Source organism: Taudactylus pleione, unplaced genomic scaffold (genome assembly GCF_031769625.1).
Source record: "Taudactylus pleione unplaced genomic scaffold, aTauple2 ptg000073l, whole genome shotgun sequence".
Lineage (NCBI taxonomy): Eukaryota > Metazoa > Chordata > Amphibia > Anura > Myobatrachidae > Taudactylus > Taudactylus pleione.
The window spans coordinates 5,889,534-5,908,601 of NW_028284475.1; the positions used below are offsets into that span (position 1 = coordinate 5,889,534).

Here is a 19,068-nt window from a genome sequence, read left to right on the forward strand (position 1 = left end):
GTTCTTATCAATGGGTACTACGATCTCTGCCCTATCTACCAAACTCCAATAGGCGAAGCTTCTCAGAGTCTGGCCCTGGTAGTTTACACCATCTTCAGATGATGTAGACGGCTTTGAGCCTATGGAAGCTTAGGAGCAGGAGAAAGATCTTTCGATCTCTCGCCGGCTCCGGAATCTGCGCTGCCACTGTGCACAAGCTTCCACAGACGTCTACAGTTTGCCGAGGATATAACTTGCAGGGACAGCGATTATTGCAACCGTGGTCCCTGAGCGTTCCCCTTTGTACATAGCGGGAATATTTTTATTAAAGATGAAAATATCCCCTGCAACATGGATCCTTAATAATCGCGGCAGTGCCGTGATTATTAATACATAGGCCCCTTAGGTCTTCTCCTTGTTGCAGTGCCACCTGGTGGCAGAATATGTAACAGAAAAATACACCGTATGGAAAGAAACTTAAGATAAATGGTCAGCTTATATACAACTATACAAGATCACAATTTGTCTGAAGAGCACTGAAGATATTTGAGACAAAGTTGTGGTCAGGGGAGGAGATGTTGAAGTACGGCTGTCAGTGACCCTTAGCCAGAAATGGTTTATAGCGTCAGGTCAGGCTGCGGTATACTGTAAAACACTGCATTATGGTGACAAGGCGGCAGTGATGTCACCATTCGCTACCCCACACCCCTGGTGCCATCTCCTCCAGGATCCTCCCTGAGGGGAATCCCAACAAGATGGCAACGCACGGATATACTGTCACACTCTGCTTTCTGTTTTCTTAGGTTCTCTGTCATCTGATCAACTCCCTCGCCCCCAACTCCGTGAGCAGAATTCAGTCCTCAGCAATGGCCTTCAAACAGATGGAGCAAGTGTCCCAATTCCTGAAGGCCTGTGAGAAATACGGAATTGCAGCTACAGACTTGTTCCAGACCGTTGACTTGTGGGAAGGTACGTAACAGCAATGGCGTCATCAGCCAATGGCCAAGCCCTGTTACTTTTACATCTGTAAAGGTGAAATAAGATTTTTTTTTAAAAAACCACACTGTATCCATTCGTACCTGGTACTTGTTCTTTGTGTGTATTTGCAAATGCGCAGTACCACTTCCATTGTTCTACATTCAGGGGCATATGACCATGCACAATACCACTTCCCTTGTTCTACATTCTGGGACATATGACCATGCACAGTACCACTTCCACTGTTCTACATTCTGGGACATATGACCATGCACAGTACCACTTCCATTGTTCTACATTCTGGGACATATGACCATGCACAATACCACTTCCATTGTTCTACATTCAGGGACATATGACCATGCACAGTACCACTTCCATTGTTCTACATTCTGGGGCATATGACCATGCACAATACCACTTCCATTGTTCTACATTCTGGGGCATATGACCATGCACAGTACCACTTCAATTGTTCTACATTCTGGGGCATATGACCATGCACAGTACCACTTCCATTGTTCTACATTCAGGGGCATATGACCATGCACAGTACCACTTCCCTTGTTCTACATTCTGGGGCATATGACCATGCACAATACAACTTCCCTTGTTCTACATTCTGGGGCATATGACCATGCACAATACAACTTCCCTTGTTCTACATTCTGGGGCATATGACCATGCACAATACCACTTCCCTTGTTCTACATTCTGGGGCATATGACCATGCACAATACCACTTCCCTTGTTCTACATTCTGGGACATATGACCATGCACAATGCCACTCCCCTTGTTCTACATTCAGGGGCATATGACCATGCACAGTGCTACTTCACTTGTTCTACATTCTGGGACATATGACCATGCACAGTACCACTTCCCTTGTTACATCCCGAGGCTGACAATCCCACGAGGGGAACAGTAAGTACTGTAACCCTGCCCTGTTCACCCCCTAACCCACCTTTCCTGTATCCCAACACTTACCCTCCCTACCCCGCACCCTAACACTCCCAGTTAGTGCCTAAACCTCCCCCCGTTGGTCCAAAACCCCCCCTGTCCACAGCCTAACCCTAACCTCCCCCCTCCTGCATCCTATCCCTAAATCCCCCGGCGGTGCCTAAACCTAACCCCACCCCCCCCCGCCAGGTAATCCGCCCCGCTATACTTACGACCGGGATGTCGGGATTCCGTCGCCGGTATTCTGGGCGTGGTTCGGGATTTCTGCGTCGGGATTTCGCAGACTCTCATCAGTATCCTTTGTGTGTATTGGCAAATGCACAGTATGCCTTCCCTTGCTCTATATTCTGGGACTGATAACAATGCAAAGTGTCACCTCCCTTGCCCTAGATTCTGGGAACTACGACATTGCACAGTGCCACCTCCCTTGCGTTCAAGTTCAAGTATTTATGACCATGCACAGTGCCACCTCCCTTGCTATAGAGCAGGGGTTCCCAACCACAGTCCTCAAGGCACACTAATAGTCCAGGTTTTAGGGATAGCCATACTTGAGCATAGGTGACTTAATTAGTTATACTGATTTAACCTTCTGTGCACAATCATGGGGGACATAACACACAATTGGGGGCGGAGCGACAGGGTGATATCAATATTAGTAAATAGTTTATACATTGCCCACACAGATTATAGCTTATTTTATTTCCAGAAGACTTTGACCTTTCAGAAATGCATAAAATATGAAGGAATAAGTCGGGTAGCCCAAGAAGGCAAACCATTTAGGAAGCTAGACCGATCTATTAAATCAAATTAGTTCTTTCAAGCCAGAATGGGGGAGATCTGACATTAGGAAGCTGGCAACCCGAGCGGCCAATGACTCACTTTGCTTGGAATCGCATCATTGTGTGCCCGCCCCCATTTCGCCACGCCATTAAGAAACCACTTTCTCGCAACGCGCCCCACCACTGAGCTGACCTGGCTGCCCCCTACCATAGTTGGTAAGAATGAACAAACTCCATGACAATGCAGGCTACAAATTCACTAGGAAACAGACTGAGGCATGAGGCACTGTGGGGGAGTAGTTGGTCGGATATTAGTTATGCCGGTAAAATGTTTCCACTGTGGACACTTTCAATTGGAGAATCAAACCTGAGACTCCTACACGACAGGAAATAGAGAATTTGGACAATAGCAAATTGAGCCACTTCTTAAGGTTTTCTGTCATATAGGGTGTTATTGCCTGGTGATCACCAGAAACTAACTACCAAGGGACCAAATCATTTGAAAAAGGGGGCTACCCACTTTCAAATGAGGGTGCTCCCGAGTTTATTGAAGCCCGGATGGGTGAGATCCTACACTGCTTCCCTGAACTCATAAGGATTTATGTAGAGTAGAAGTTATTGCCTAGTGATCTCAACGATGACCATGACGACTACTACATGCTATGTAAGAGGGACTTTCCTCATTCAAACAGTGTCTCAGGCTCTGCATGTGGCAGAATGAGGAAGATAGAGCTCTTTTAATGCCCCCCACAACACCCATCCCTGACATTTTACAAATGCTTAGCATATTGGCAAAAGTGGGCAGGGCTTAGTGATGTCATCATACTTGCTGCAATTAAGTAAACAAGCCCCTCTTCCCTCTGCCCCCAGCGCAGTAACTGCTGGTGGGGCATAGGGAGTATGTTCCCCCACCCCTTTGATCTCCTGCAGTGTTGAGGTGGAGTGGGTATTGTCTGCAGCACATTTGATGTATATGCTGAGGATTAGTCCCACTTGTCCTTAGCATAGTAGTGGGTAAAAGGGGGCTGCATCAGTCTGAAGGCCTCTTAATTACCTAGAAGGCTATGTTACTGCACAATGTACTTGGTAATAACAATGAACAATATTTGTAATACCATAAATCGGGATATTTGCGCACAGAAACGTAGTCAGCTAATTAATTGGCCCCATGGAATGAAAGTTTATCACCTAATATAATTCTGTTTCTGACACAGGAAAGGACATGGCTAGCGTGCAGCGGACTCTGATGAACTTGGGTGGTATGGCGGTTACAAAGGACGATGGACAATTCCGTGGAGATCCCAACTGGTTCCCCAAGTAAGTATATTTTCAAGATCTGTTTGGCAATACCCTACGCCGAGGCCATTCTCCTGGCAGTCTATTGGCTGGAATCAGCCCTTTCTGGACCTTCCTCACCAACACTAAGCTTTTACTACGGGGCGTCATTCAGAGATGTGCACCAACCCGACGTGCAGGCCTCTATTAGCTAGTTTGCCTCCAGGCAGGCTGTGGCTGTTTGGGGGTGGGGAGGAGGTGTCGCCGGCCTGCATTCCTGGAAACGGGGCCGTGTCGCCCCTGTTTACTGGGAGTGCCGAGGACAGGGCGTGCTTCCGAAGACGTAGATTTCCTGGCCTCGGCTACGCAGGTAAGACAGCCATTCTGAGTAGCCTTGGACTTCCTCAGATGGCCGTGCTGCCACCAATCGCAACCGGTGATCCGATGTTACGTCTCCAGAGGCAGAACTTGGATCTGCGATGCTGGCAGTCCGTCCTGCAAACGTTTATATTTTCAAGTGCATGGAGAGAAAAAAAAAAAACTCTTAATTATTATTTTTTTACATCTGTTTTTAGGAAATCTTTGGAAAACAGGCGGGAGTTTTCCAAGGACAAATTAAAAGAAGGCCAGAGCGTGATCAGCCTGCAAATGGGCACAAACAAAGGGGCATCCCAGTCCGGAATGACCGGCTACGGCATGCCAAGGCAAATCCTCTGATCGACTCCGAGAACCAGAGCACCTGGCCAAATCCCAGACAGATCATCCAACTCATCTCCTCATCGTTCCCCTTTCTCACCTCTCCCATCGGAACATTGCCCTCCCTAGTCCTCAGCGTAGAAAAATCGCAGCCTCTACACCTCCCGAATGTGGCCGTTAAGGCCACGTCATTGCTCTATAACGCCATCCCTCCTCTGCATGTTGTCCTGTTTAGACCGTGAGACCAAGTTAAAAAATAAGCCATTCCTTTTACTGTATTTGTATTTTTTGCACCCATTTTAGGGAAATACGTGGAGTACTTCATTTTAAAGATGTCTTGTCGTCTAGGGTGGCGTTTAAGAATTATTTTTTAATCTTTTTTTTTTTTACTTTTTAATTTGGGTGCCCTGCGATGCCTTAATATTCCACATGCCTGCTGTTTTTATTTTGTGAGTTTGTGACCAAATTGAGAGCACCTTCTACCAAAGTACGGTGGATGTTATTGATAATTTGGTTCTTAATCCTTTGGCCGGTGTCATCTCCTTCAATGCATTTCAAGCTCAACGGGGAACAAACTGATAGTGCAAAAGGGAACACAACATTAGATATTCGCTATAGTACATTCCTAGTGACTGGGGTGAGACCTGTTTATCCAATAACTCTCCAGATCCGATGCTGATAAATATATTTCTGATCCAAATAAAGACCAATCTATGTTTATAAATGTCCGTGTTCTAAGTGGATGTGACTGCACTTTTAGTCAACTGTTTTCATAATACACTTCTTGGATCTATGAGTTAACCAATTCAGGAGCATGCAGTAGGCTGCAATAACTATTTATAGTTCTAGACAGGCCCATACGACTCCCATGGCAACCACAGTCACATGGCACACGATGCAGTGAGCATCAAAACTTTGGAATGCCCCTCTGAGCTCTGTCCGCACTGTAAAATCCTCCTTCTCCCTCTTCTGTCATCACAATGAGACTTGTGAGCCGGTGTATGACAATCAACCATAGTTTGCACCCTCCAGAGAGATTTTGAAATAGAGATAATTTGTAGGAGGACAGCTTAGAACAATTAGATGGATGCATAAATGGTACTTAACTTACTATATAAAGATAAAATAAAGCAAATAAACCTGCTATGCATGATTTCTGCATTAACCAAACAAATTGAATGCAAAAAAAAAATAAAAATACATTACAATCCGTGTTTTAAGACTATCCGTGCTTGAGTCCAGATGGTTAAATCAAATTGACTGAGGTGCTAACTAAGTCACCTGTGCTCAAGCAGGGATATCCTGAAAACCTGGGCTGTAATGGTGAAGTAAATATATATTTACTGTGAAATAACATTGCTAAAAATTGTAAAAAGTTCCAAACGGCTGAGATATTTTTAAAGAGAACAGAAAGACAGAACACTGCACACACCGCAGGACAGACCCACAAAACCACACAAAATGGGAATATAAACCGTTGACAGTATAAAGAAGGTTGAGGCCGTGCTAGTATCACAGTAGTATGAAAACCTTTAGTTTGATACTTAATATGTTCCAGGGTAAATAAAATGATATGTTGGTGCCTACAGTTACAGTGTGGGATAAATATTTCATATACAGTACAGCCAATGTATATCCGTTACTGTAAAACACGAGGGCACAATCACAGCTTATATAAGTGGCACAGATAAATAACTAGAAAGAAATCAGATTAGTACCGGTATCCTTTTAGCTGCGCCTCTCTGGGCCGAGCCCAAAGGGGAGATGCATCTGAGCATTTGGGGGACTGGTCTGAGCTCCTCGCGTCATTAGACCCCCAACCCCATCACGGCAATTTGCCCGCCCAGTTGAGGGGTCAGTGTCGGCGGTACCTGCAGCCAGTGTACGGGCGGTCGCTGTACACACCGCAAGATGTGCTGCAGAGCTAACCTGATCAGTCTGAACGACGACATTCACAAATATATTGGGTGTACATACTCGCCGCCGATGCACTTTGCGATATATATCGTTCATCGATCGAATGATATATCGGCAAGTGAGTACCCAGCCTGACTGATTTCAAAGACTGCAGACTCCGTATTTATAGGATTTGTTATCAATCTAATAATTCTGCTCTAAGGATCAATATTAAAATAATAAAATATACGGATTACTAACCCAAATAAGAATAATTAGATAATACACAGGTGTGGTATATAAATCATGTTACTCCTAAATATCTTGTGCTCCTTCCTTCCAAATGTGAGGGATCTGGCCAACAGGACAGAAGCCTGTGATGTAAACACTAAGGGGCTATATTTACTAAAGTGCAAGTTTTTAGAAGTGGAGATGTTGCCCATAGCAACCAATTAGATTCTAGCTATCATCTTCTAGAAGGTGCCAGATAAATGTTAAGTAGAACTTGATTGGTTGCTATGGGCAACAACTCCACTTCTAAAAACCTATATGCCCCCTATTAGTCCGATTCAGAGATGAACGCTAATGCGATCGCAGCTGCGATTTCGTACGCAACGCAACTGCGAAAATATGCCAATGTTAACAAAGATCTCGCGAGCATAAAGACGCCCACTGCTGCCTTCTTACCTGCGTGCGACGACGCGTACCTACGTAAATAAATCGGTAACATCAGTGCACATCGGCGACCGTCTTGCCCTTGCAGAAAGTCTGACCTGCCGCAGCACTGCGAGCTCTTTTGACACGCAGAGCTGCGTATGCAATCGCACTGGCTAAGTTATGCACGCCCATGACCACTCCCCTTTACCACCACCCCAAACGCTGACAGCCAGTCACTCACTCTGCGATGGATTCCTCTGTGCGTCCGTAATCGCAATGGCAAACAATCGTTCGATCTGCCTCCTTAATCGCCATTGCGGCCGAATCAGAATCAGGCCCTATATAAGTAAAGGGGTAACACGAATGGTGATTGGACATCTTCTGTAACACGGGGTAAAGAAATGAGGATTAAGACAGGCAGGTACAGTGGCGTAACTTCATCCCAGGTGCCCGGAGGCAAGATAAAGTTTGGTGCTTCTGCCGCCCCCCTATGCAGTCCCTTTTATACAATGCCCCCAGTAGTGGTCCCCCTATGCAGTGCCCTCAGTAGAAGTCCCCCTATCCAGTGCCCGCCTATGTAGTACCCCCCAGTAATGGTCCCCCTATGCAGTGCCTCCAGTAGTGTTTCCCATATGTAGTGCCCCCAGTAGTAAGGCCGCTGCAGTGCCCCCATATGATGCCCCCAGTAGTAAGGCCCCTGTAGTGCCCCTAGTAATAAGCCCCCTGTAGTGCCCCCAGTATTAACCCCCCTGTAGTGCCCCCAGTAGTAAGCCCCCTGTAGTGCCCCCAGTAGTAAGCCCCTGTAATGCCCCCAGTAGTAAGCCCCCTGTAGTGCCCCCAGTATTAACCCCCCTGTAGTACCCCCAGTAGTAAGCCCCCTGTAATGCTCCCAGTAGTAAGCCCCCTGCAGTGCCCCCAGTAGTAAGCCCCCTGTAGTGCCCCCAGTAGTAAGCCCCCTGTAGTGCCCCCAGTATTAACCCCCCTGTAGTGCCCCCAGTAGTAAGCCCCCATGTAATGCCCCCAGTAGTACCTTAATCCCCGCTCCAGTGCTTGCTGCCTTCCGTCCCTGACGCCCGCTCCTCGGAACTATGGGAGTGACGTCATGACATCACTCCCATAGTGCACTGCGGGACCCGGAGCTCAGCAGTGAGCTACGGCTGCCGCTGGCGTCGGGGGGGGGGGGGGGGGGAGGAGCGTGCGCCCGCTGGTAACACACTCAGCGGGCGCCCGGGAAATGGAGGGTGCAGGGGGTCGTCGCACGCAGATAAGTATGCAGCAGTGGGCGACTTTATGCTCAGGTGACATTAGCATATTGCGTACAGAAAAACGCATTTGCAATCGCATTAGCGTCCAACTCTGAATCAAACCCACAGATACCTGTATGGTGTGTAAAAACAAGTTTGTAGGGGCGCCTATCCCATCAAGGTGCCCGTTCCAAAGTGACGCCACGCTCGTGGTGGGTACATACCAACTGAGTACATAAGGACTGATATTGGCATCTGGCAAACACGTTAGTTCACCTCTTAAAAAGGCAAATGAAAGCAGACTGTGTACTTCTAGCTGGTAACAAAGCAGAAAGTCCTGTCCTGAAGGCGAGAATTGTATATATATTATCATAGTACGATGTGACAAGCTTAGACATATCCATAATAAAAGAAATTCCTACAGCGATGCTGTCTATCCAGAGTTCTCTGTGTAACAAGTATCTCTTGGCCGATTTCCCCTCTCTCAGCAATCCCCTCTCCAGAGTAAATAATCACCTCTCGGCCCCGCGTGTTTTCTTTTATAACTGAATAAAGATGGATGTTATCCTGGCGGTTACTGAGAAAACCAGTTCTGAGAAGTGATCTGTTCTCCCTCACCCCACAGACTCCTGACAAAGCACATGCCCTGTAATTCCCGGCGTGTGCTGATCTATACTGTACTTAACCTTATACTGTATAGTACAGATGGGTAACCTGCAGCTTTCCAGCGATTGTGCAACTACAAGTCCCATCATGCACTGAAGAACCCTGCCCCAACTAGTTATACCAGCAATGTGCCCCCGCTCATTATACAAGGCACGAGACCTAATGCCCTCGATAAACGTTCCAGCCCTGTGCCCTCATTAAATAAATTAATCAGGTGCCCCCCATTGATTATACAAGACCTCAACATCTTGTGTCTTCTCCTATACAATACAGACATTTCAATGACCATAGCCGTCGTTAATGTTGAATATAGTTTGGTCAACTGGGACAACCAGTTTACACTATTTCTTAGCTATGGTCCATTGGCTGCTGATAACATGTGAATGGTAAGCTTTCTGCCATGTTTATTAATGCCAAAGTCAGCCAAAAGTGACAACCAGGTAATGAGGACAGTAAGGTTTTCTACTAATAAGCCCTTTTCTAAAACTCAGAAACTATTGGACAGCTCCACCAGATGTCTAACCTATCACTGATCCAGCAGCTCCACCAGATGTCTAACCTATCACTGATCCTGCAGCTCCACCAGATGTCTTACCTATCTCTGATCCTGCAGCTCCACCAGATGTCTAAGATCTGTCCTGACCAATATGGGAGCTCACCCGGAATTCTAATATCACTGATCCGGCAGCTCCACCAGATGTATAACTTAGAACTGATCTGGCAGCTCCAGCAGATGTCTAACCTATCACTGATCCTGCAGCTCCACCAGATGTCTAAGATCTGTCCTGACCAATGCGGGAGCTCAGCCGGAATTCTAATATCACTGATCCAGCAGCTCCACCAGATGTTTAACCTATCACTGATCTGGCAGCTCCACCAGATGTATAACTTAGAAATCTGGTGGAGCTGCCAGATCAGTGATATCAGAACTCCGGTTGAGCTCTGGCATTGGTCAGGTCTTAGCACTGATCTGGCAGCTCCACCAGATTTCTAAGACCTGACCAATGCGGGAGCTCAACCGGAGTTCTAATATCACTGATCCGGCAGCTCCACCAGATGTTACTGAGCCAGATAAAACCCCGTACACAAGCAGGATACACCTTTGGAGTCTTGCAGGTGTTAATCACCATCTCGGGACAGTTCTCTATGAGGTTTCTTCAGGAGGTGGTAACCTTGGAAATCATCCTGGAAAATATTATTCCCAGTATTGTGAGATGAATAAGAATATACATTTTGTTCTGAGGGTTCCATAAGAAAAAAAAAAAAAAGTATCCAGTCAAGAAAGTGGACATGGCAAAGCAGGCTATAGAGAGAGGAGAAGGTCTCTCTGCCTTAAAACAGTGGAACCCGTTCTCAGCGGAAGGAGATGGTCTGCCCAGTTATGTCTGTATTAGAGCCAAAGTTGTCTAACTAAAACAGCTCTGCAGTTGGCAAACCCCTACTGAATTGCAGTATACAGATGGCACATTGGCACCCGCACCACTCCACAGATCCGAGACCCTCGGGAAACCCAGTTGCCTTCACTTGGTAAAACTATTGCCTCCCAGTAGCAGGGGAACTCAGGGTTATGATACAATGGTCAGAGCGTTTCACAGGACGATTTCTAGTTATACTCCTGCTTTCTTTTCGTACATGATTAATAGGTCTGCCCTTATTTTCTACTGGGTCAATGCTATTAATATAGCAGATCATGGAAAAAAAACAGGGCACATGGGGGGCCCATCCATGGCAGGCTTTAGAGTCGGGGTGGGCAATAAGCAGCCCCCCAACTGTTGTAGAACTACACATCCCAGCATGCCCTGCCACAGTTTTGCTATTTGGCCATACTAAAACTGTTGCAAAGCATGCTGGACCTGGGTCAAGAGGCAGCGATCCAAAAAAATGTTCTACGGGTGTACCAAGGGCAGCACAGTCACTGTGTGATTGACTGAACATTTATGGTATTTAGTAAAACAAATGAAGGCTGTTGGTGGTCAGTTTTTATAAAGCCGTGATAAATTCCCATTGTAATCAGGATATTTAGAATTATTTTTCCATAGAAACAAAAATAATGAAGACTAATGCATGGAATGGCGAATAAAGGAGCATGCTGCCGGGGTTGGGGGCTCTCAGCAGTTTGCTGTTTGGACAGATGTTATCAGCTGTGGGGCTAACACGCCGCAGCTGGAGTGTTAGGGAGAGATCTGCGTTAACTACATCTCTGCCAGGGAAGCCCGGGCACACTCACACCCAGGGCTTCTAAACCGAAGCGTCACCCAAAGCAAAGGACCTGTACCTGCGAGAAGCGTATGAGGAAGGCGGTTGAATAGGGGGAAAGGATATTTCAGGAAACACCACTGCTTTGGCCGCTGTGGCTGACGCAGGGCCCGATTCAGCACTGGACGGAATTGCAAAGCCGCACAAAGTTGATGCAGCAGGAAGGGTCACGCCTCCTGCGTGCCTTAATGATCCGAGCTGCGTCCATGGACGCATCTGCGAGATCCTCGGCCGGCTGAGTGACAGTGGGGAATCTGCGTGCTGCAACATGTCTGCGCGGACTCCTGAATCCCCCCCCCCCCCCCACTGTTCTCAAAGAACCGGACGGCTTGCAGCAGAATATTATTACGTTTTTAAAATGGTAAACTTCATTAGAGAAGTATTATGGTAAAGATATAAAATGACGCCAAGCGCTCTTTCATTGATTATTTCTGAAATGTAATAATGGACAGCTTCTCCATTTGTACGTGTTAGGATTCTGATACATCTCCCCTTGCCCTAAGTGCTTAGGTAGAGGGTCTGCGGAGTCACGTGAGCTCTTGTGGATTTGGGACTGATCACGTCGGAGACTGAATTGCTACCCCTTCGACTCGGTCTATACGCAAGATAACCCGGCTGCTGTGTGCTCGAAGGTGTCCGAGTTCCAGAAGGGAGTCCAGCGCCTATTGGGCAAAGGGAGAGCGAGGAGAGCGAGCTGAGTGTTCCCTTAACAGTGTTTGAGAGTCGGAGGTTGCAAAGGGCCAAAAACTGCTGGAGTATTAACTGCAGATGTACATAAAGCTGCATTCCTTATTTTCATCCATGAGTGATGGTCTAGGGCCTGTTAGTACATCGCCTGGTACCTGTACACCACTGCACCTGCATTATTACCTACAGGGGCCTCCTCAGGGGTTTCCCTGAGGGACATGAGGCCAGAGATACTGAGTGGGAGAGAATATGGGTGTACGTTAGAGGTAGGTGCAAAAGATTTATTCATCTAACCCAAAGCGTTTATAGAATTCACACATACATTATTTTCCCGCTAACAGTCGGGAAATGTTCTCGTATCCCCTTATTGACATGCTCAGAATAACTTTATTGGTCATCAACAATTGTAATCAGTTCACTTGTTGTTTAAAAATTCTGTTTGATGTCAAATATGGAAGTAAATTAATCCTGCCGATTTAAGTCGATTTTTGGCAATCAATATACTTCTTGACACTTCAGTTTCTGTAATTAATCCTAATTTGACCACTACGTAAGTGCACCTGTAGAACAGAAGGGCATAGACTGGTCGGTGGGACTAACGAGGTATACGAGGATGGGCGATGTTTTGTCTGGGCCAGTGAAGCAGCTTCGGAAGACGTAGACATGCCCCCGTTTTCTGGGATGCTGCCCGTCACCGCCCGTTTCATGTCAAGCTTGACTACTTTAAAACACTGCCCCCCGGGAGATCCTCGAGGGGTGGTAAGAGTAGGAGCTGCTGGGCAATGCTCCATTTTTGGGGGCATGGAGCAGCAGGGGGCAGGGACCATTTAAGAAGGTAAGCAAGTGATTTTTATTTTATTTATTTTTTCACCCTACATGGGAAAAGTGCTTTGTATTTGACAACAACAACGCCGCTAATTATACAGATATATAAAAACTCTAGAAATGACAGTGACCTTTGGATGATGCCCCTTTTTCCATAAGATCATGCGAAAAGTGCCAAGTACACCCCACTTCCCCCAAGTCTCACAATAATGTGAGAAGGTCGGTGATGTACTGTAGGAAGTGGATCCATAAATATTGGAAGCCAGAAGAATTTATTCACTAACTCTTATAACGTCCATACTTTGGTGCCCCCTACTGGATACTTCTGCTGATGCAGGTTATATTTTCTTACTCCTTATCTAGACTAATATAATTAGAACAATGTTTCTGTTTGTTTCAAGTTGTCGCAAAAACTACTGAACCAATTTTCATTAAAACCACCTATTTTGTAGTGCAAACCCTAGAAATAACCTGCACTTTGTTTCGTCTCCATCTATCAAGGTAAAGCTGGGCAAAGAAAAAAGAAAAAATGTATTGACATCATCAATGCAAGAGATGTAGGACGGAGTGTATTTCATATGCATGGAGGTAATTAAACACCCGAGCCTGTGGGTGTCGCCCTCTGTACAAGAATGGGCTTGTTGTTTAGTGAGGTAGTGTTGTGGGGTGGGGTTAGGTTAGCCTATAGGAATGGACAGGGGGTGGGTTTTTCAGTGCTATTTCAGAGTTGCTGCTTGGCAGCCGTTTCATAGAAGTTTCTCTGGTCGGCTAGTGTAGGGAGAGTCTGGGGGCTGCCTAGCATCTCAGAGAGTGCTGGGCACGCCCCCATAGTGTAATAAATGGGGATGCCATGAGGCTCCATCTAATTTTCCATAGGTTCCTCCTAGTTTCAACAATGCTCCACTCCTTTTAGGTGAAGCACTACCCCGTTTTTGTACACACGCACGCCCTTGGCACGCAAAATGTTCCTCTTGATGAGACTTAAAGGTTGGGAGTTATGCTAATGCTATGGTGTGATACATCACCCGAATACTTACCCCTATTGTGGAGGAACTACTCTATGCAGTCGGGGCCAGATTATGGGGGCCTTACTCTCTCCGAGAGGGACCCCCTCTGCTCGCCACAGATCAGGTCATATCCGATCCACAATACCGGCAGCCGCCACACTGACGGTGCCACACTCGTGTACTCACTAGCAGTGCAGGGATGTTGCTGGCTTGCGCAGGATTATAAACACTGACTGCGCAGGATGCAGGGAAGGAGGAGGGGGACGGGCACATTGAGGCATGTGAGGAGCACGCAAGCCAGGCAGCCTCTCAGGCTTATCTGTGTAGCAGCATTGCAGCCATGCTCAGCCATATATACGAGTATTCTGTATTACACTGTCACAGAGGGAAAACATTTAAATGATATAAGCAAGTCCACACAGCTATGTTTTTTACATTGTGGGAAAGACCCCCTGCCCTGGTGCCTGGGAAGTGAAGTGGCTTTATTCTGTTATCAATTACAATGAGATAGGTGTGTGTAGGAGGCAGTGGGCCTGATTCAGAGCCGGACGCTCTGAATGAGCGTACGCTATGAATCAGGGAGTGTTTTTTTTAATTGCGAAGCGGCCTTTTGGACGCTCACATAGCTGTGGGTTACCACCCACAGCTTATGCGAGCGTCCATGATGATGGTCGCCACTGGGCTTGCGACGATGCCTTGCGGTAGGGTCTCGTCTGCCGCAAGCCCTGGAGTGATTTTGGATCTATCAGAGCCAAAATCACTCCCACTGACATCACTAGTGATGTCAGTGGGGCCGGACCCAGACGGTAGGCGTTCCCATGGGAACGCCTCCGTCTGGGCAGCCACGCCCACCAAAGGGGGCATGCTGTCACTCATCATCGACAGCACGCCCCATTGGTGCGAGACCTGGAGCGACGGCTTCCCCGTCGCTCGCCGGGTCTCGCGCATGCGCACGACGGAGCTCCCTCCCTCGTGCGCATGCGCACTTGGGCACCATCGACCCGCTTGCGAGCGTACAGCGCTCGCGAGCTCGTCTGAATGAGACCCAGTGTCCAGAGTGGCGCTGACTGAGAGGAAATGATCTGGTCTTGTTGGCAATTAAAAGGAACAAGGAGGGGGTGGGGTGGATAGTGGTCTTATTTATTTCATACATGCCAACCAGAGCCAGCCCTTGCCAATTTGGTTCCCTAGGCAAAATTTTGACTGGTGCCCCCGACACACACACACATATATATATATATATATATATATATACACACACACACACATTTATATACATATATATATGCAGCAATGGGCGGCACTCCCAGCGACTTCGCAGAACACACAAACGCTCATCACGAGCGTTTGTGTGTTTTGTGAAGTCGCCAGGAGTGCTGCCCATTGCTGCATATAATTTCCTTCCCAACACAGGGATAGGTAATCTAGGAAGGCACCAGGCGCACATTATATCTTTAGCCCTTTGGAGTGCCAGCCGTAATTGCTGTGCATATATATTTACATATAATATATACATATATATATATATATACATATATACGTACATAGTAATGCCCCTGTTGTAGTGCCCATATACAGTAGTAATACCCCCACAGTAATGCTCCTATAGTAGTGCTCCCATAATAATGCCCCTGTAGTAGTGCCCACATACAGTAGTAATACCCCCATACCAGTGGCATAACTAGGGTCTTCAGAGCCCAGGGCAAGAAGTAGGGCGCCCCCACCGCACAAACATACACACACACATAGACAAGGCAAATATATTTGCGCGGCAAAAAAATGGGCATGGTCAAATAACAGAAGGGGAGTGGTCACTTTACATGGGGGCGTGCAAACATGACGTGCCACCCATTTCTCGTCACTCTGGGAACATTCCTTTCCATATGCACCTTACCTATATGGTGGTTTCTCACAATGTGGAACCTCTGAAGAAATGTATCTTCCCTGGGAAGACGGCATCTTCAGTCGGTATTCACTATTCATGTAGGTCACATCGTCCGGAAGATGCCTGTTTGTGTAGGAATATTAAAAAGGTAATCATCATACAACAGCGGTTCATCCAGATGTGTGCCCCTTGTGTAACTTCCTGCCCCCTGTGTCTCTCAGCCACCCCATCGCCCCCTGAGTCGTCTCTCAGCACACCATCGCTTCCCCCTCTTGCATTGTCTCTCAGTCACGCCATCATCTGCCCCCCCCCTCCCCCACATCATCTCTCGGTACTTGTACCCTGACGTCATCAATTACTGTCCAACATCATTCCCTAATATCCACGTGGACATAGAGGGGGAATAAAGTCCTGTGGCGAGCGAACAAATTTCTTCTTTTTGTGGACTGTATAGGCAAGGTAATGTACTTCCACCGTCACTGCACGTCACTCCCAGGTATAAATACCGAAGGGGATCTATACACCACCCTGTGTATTTGACAGACACCGACGCACCCACGCTGGCAGATGCACCCACGCTGACACACCCACGCTGACAGATGCACCCACGCAGACACAGACGCACCCACGCTGACACAGATGCACCCACGCAGACGCAGACAGACGCACCCACGCAGACGCAGACACAGATGCACCCACGATGACACACCCACGTAGACACAGACGCACCCACGCAGACACAGACGCACCCACGCAGACAGACGCACCCACGCAGACACAGACACACCCACGCAGACACAGACGCATCCATGCATACACAGACGCACCCACGCAGACACAGACGCATCCACGCAGACACAGACGCACCCACGCAGACACAGACGCACTCACGCTGACACACCCACGCTGACAGAGACGCACCCACGCAGACGCACCCACCCTGACACATATGCACACACCCAGACAAAGCCTACACAGACATACACACATACAGCTCTTTCATATATAGCCAGCCTGAGCCAAATAAATACAACAGATGCAAAAGTCATCTCCCGCCCCCGCAGGCACCTTCACCCCCCCCTGCTGGCATTACACACTGGTACTCACTTGCAGTGCAGCTCCAGAGCGCTGGGGACGGAGAAGGACTCACTATCTGACAGGTGTCCCCCGGCGCCGGCAGCAAGCCCTCTGGATAAGCAGCATGCAGAATGATAGGAGGACTGCCTTGGAGGGGCTGTGTGCTTTTGCTGCAGCTCCCCCTACAGTCAGCCCCAGCACTAGCAGGCTGCTCAAGTCATTCACAGGCATTCTCGTCGGTCAGGGAGCAATGGTTCCAGGGGGGGGAGTGGAGAGCGGGCGGTGCGGGTATATTGCAGCAGAGCCATCGGATGCCCTTGGGATTCCAGTCACCCCTAGGCATTTGCTTATAATGCCTATGCCTAGGGCCGGCTCAGATGCCAACAATGTGGCTCGTATATGTACAGCAGGGAACGTGACGCTAATTTGGGGGACAGATAGGGGGCGTGACTCTGATCATGGCCACGCCCCCACCACACAATGCAGAGATTACCGGCATTGTGCAGCTGGGGGTGGGGCCACAATGACACGAATCGCATCGTCGGCTCCCCCGGACCGCCGATTTAGGCACTTACAAGTCGGAGCGGACTCCGGCAGAGGGGGAGTGCGGTGGGAGTTGCGCCAACCAGGAGACTTGCCCACCTTTCCGGGGAACCAGCAGCGCCGCCCGATTTCCGGGAGGCTCCCGACATTTTTGGGAGAGTAGGCAAGTATGATTTATTTGCACGCGTTTGTGTTTAGCAGCTGTTATGCTGCCCATCCACTAGGCGATTAAACCTAGCGATGGAGCGATAACCACGCTCGTTAACGCTCCATCGCTTGGTAATCGACCGCAAATCGGGCAGTAAAATGTTAAAAACGACCAGCGATGCGCGCGCCCGCTGGTCATTTTTAACATCAATCATCGCCCGAACATGACAATCAACCTGACGACTGCCATCAGGTTGCCATGTTCGGGGATGAACCCGCCACCATATAGCAGAGTGCCAAGAGAGGGAGCGCTGTCGCTCACCTGTCTAGAGGGACGCTGCTGCCATGGAATGTCTGCTGCCGGGAGCCGCTGAGGAGGGGGTCCTGCAGCCTGCCGGAGACCAGTGCCCTGCTGACACTGCCCGTTACCGCCGAGGACTGCTGGAAGACTTGGAGGACCCGGGAGGAAGACCTCTCCAGACCTCACCCCGCGGGAGACGACGGCGTCGTAATCGTGCCGTCGTCCCCGCATCGCCTAGTGGATGGGCAGCTTTAGATTGTAAGCTCCTATGAGCAGGGCCCTCTAAACTCTTGTGCTTCTCCTTACTCTACCTTAATCTACGTCTTACTCTCTACCAGGGCACGTAACACTTGGTTGCTTTGCATTGTTGCTTATCTGGGTGTTATGGTCGCGAATGTAACAATGTATATTATCCTTGTCCTTTATTGTATTGTTTGTTTATTGATTGTAAGTCACTGTAAATCAATCTATTTGTTTATGTACTTTGTAAGGCGCTGCGGAACACTTGTGGCGCCATATAAATAAACGATAATAATAATATAGGTTGCAAAGTTATATATTGTTACTTTTCAAAAAAAACAAAAACAAAAAACAACTTTGTTTAAAAAAAAATATTGTATATTATAATTTTTGGTGTTACATAAATATTCCTTTTAAGATGCAATTGGTCTGACAGAATCTTTAATATTTACCACCTAATTATTATTCTCCCTCTTGTGAATGATGATACTGTGATTTTAGTTTCATACTTTAGGGCCTCTTTATCTTAAGGGTTTAGGGTTAGGCACCAAGGGGAGGGTTTAGGGTTAGGCACCAAGGGGAGGGTTTAGGGTTAGGCACCAAGGGGAGGGTTTAGGGTTAAGCACCAAGGGGAGGGTTTAGGGTTAAGCACCAAGGGGAGGGTTTAGGGTTAAGATTAGGGCTAAAAAAAAAAAAAAAAGTAAAAATAAATGTGTCAACCATTTATGTGTTGACCTTTTGTCCCAGTCGACCTATTGACTGTCTAACATCTGGTGTCTATCTAGGCACTGTCGACCTTTTTACTGTCTATCTGTTAATCCACACCCAGGCAGTGCATGGGGAGAAGCACTGTATAATCACACACAGTATACACATTCGCACATAGCTCTGCCTGGGGCTAATGGCAGGGAGTGATGTCACTTCCTGTTACTCTCCTTTGCCATGGGGATGAGTGAGGAAGCAGGAAGT

General features: G+C 47.7%; 1 protein-coding gene across 2 annotated transcripts in view; it reads left to right on the top strand.

The window, feature by feature from the left end:
- The window catches only part of TAGLN2 (transgelin 2), a 41,273-nt gene extending 35,881 nt beyond the window's left edge, over window positions 1-5,392 (top strand). For both annotated transcript variants that reach the window (XM_088467626.1, XM_088467627.1), the window contains exons 3-5: window positions 783-948; window positions 3,912-4,014; window positions 4,548-5,392. In XM_088467626.1, the coding sequence (XP_088323752.1) occupies window positions 783-948; window positions 3,912-4,014; window positions 4,548-4,689 (411 nt within the window). In that variant the 3' untranslated portion in view covers window positions 4,690-5,392. The remainder of the gene's footprint in view (window positions 1-782; window positions 949-3,911; window positions 4,015-4,547) is intronic.
- The last annotated feature ends 13,676 nt before the right edge of the window (window positions 5,393-19,068 follow it).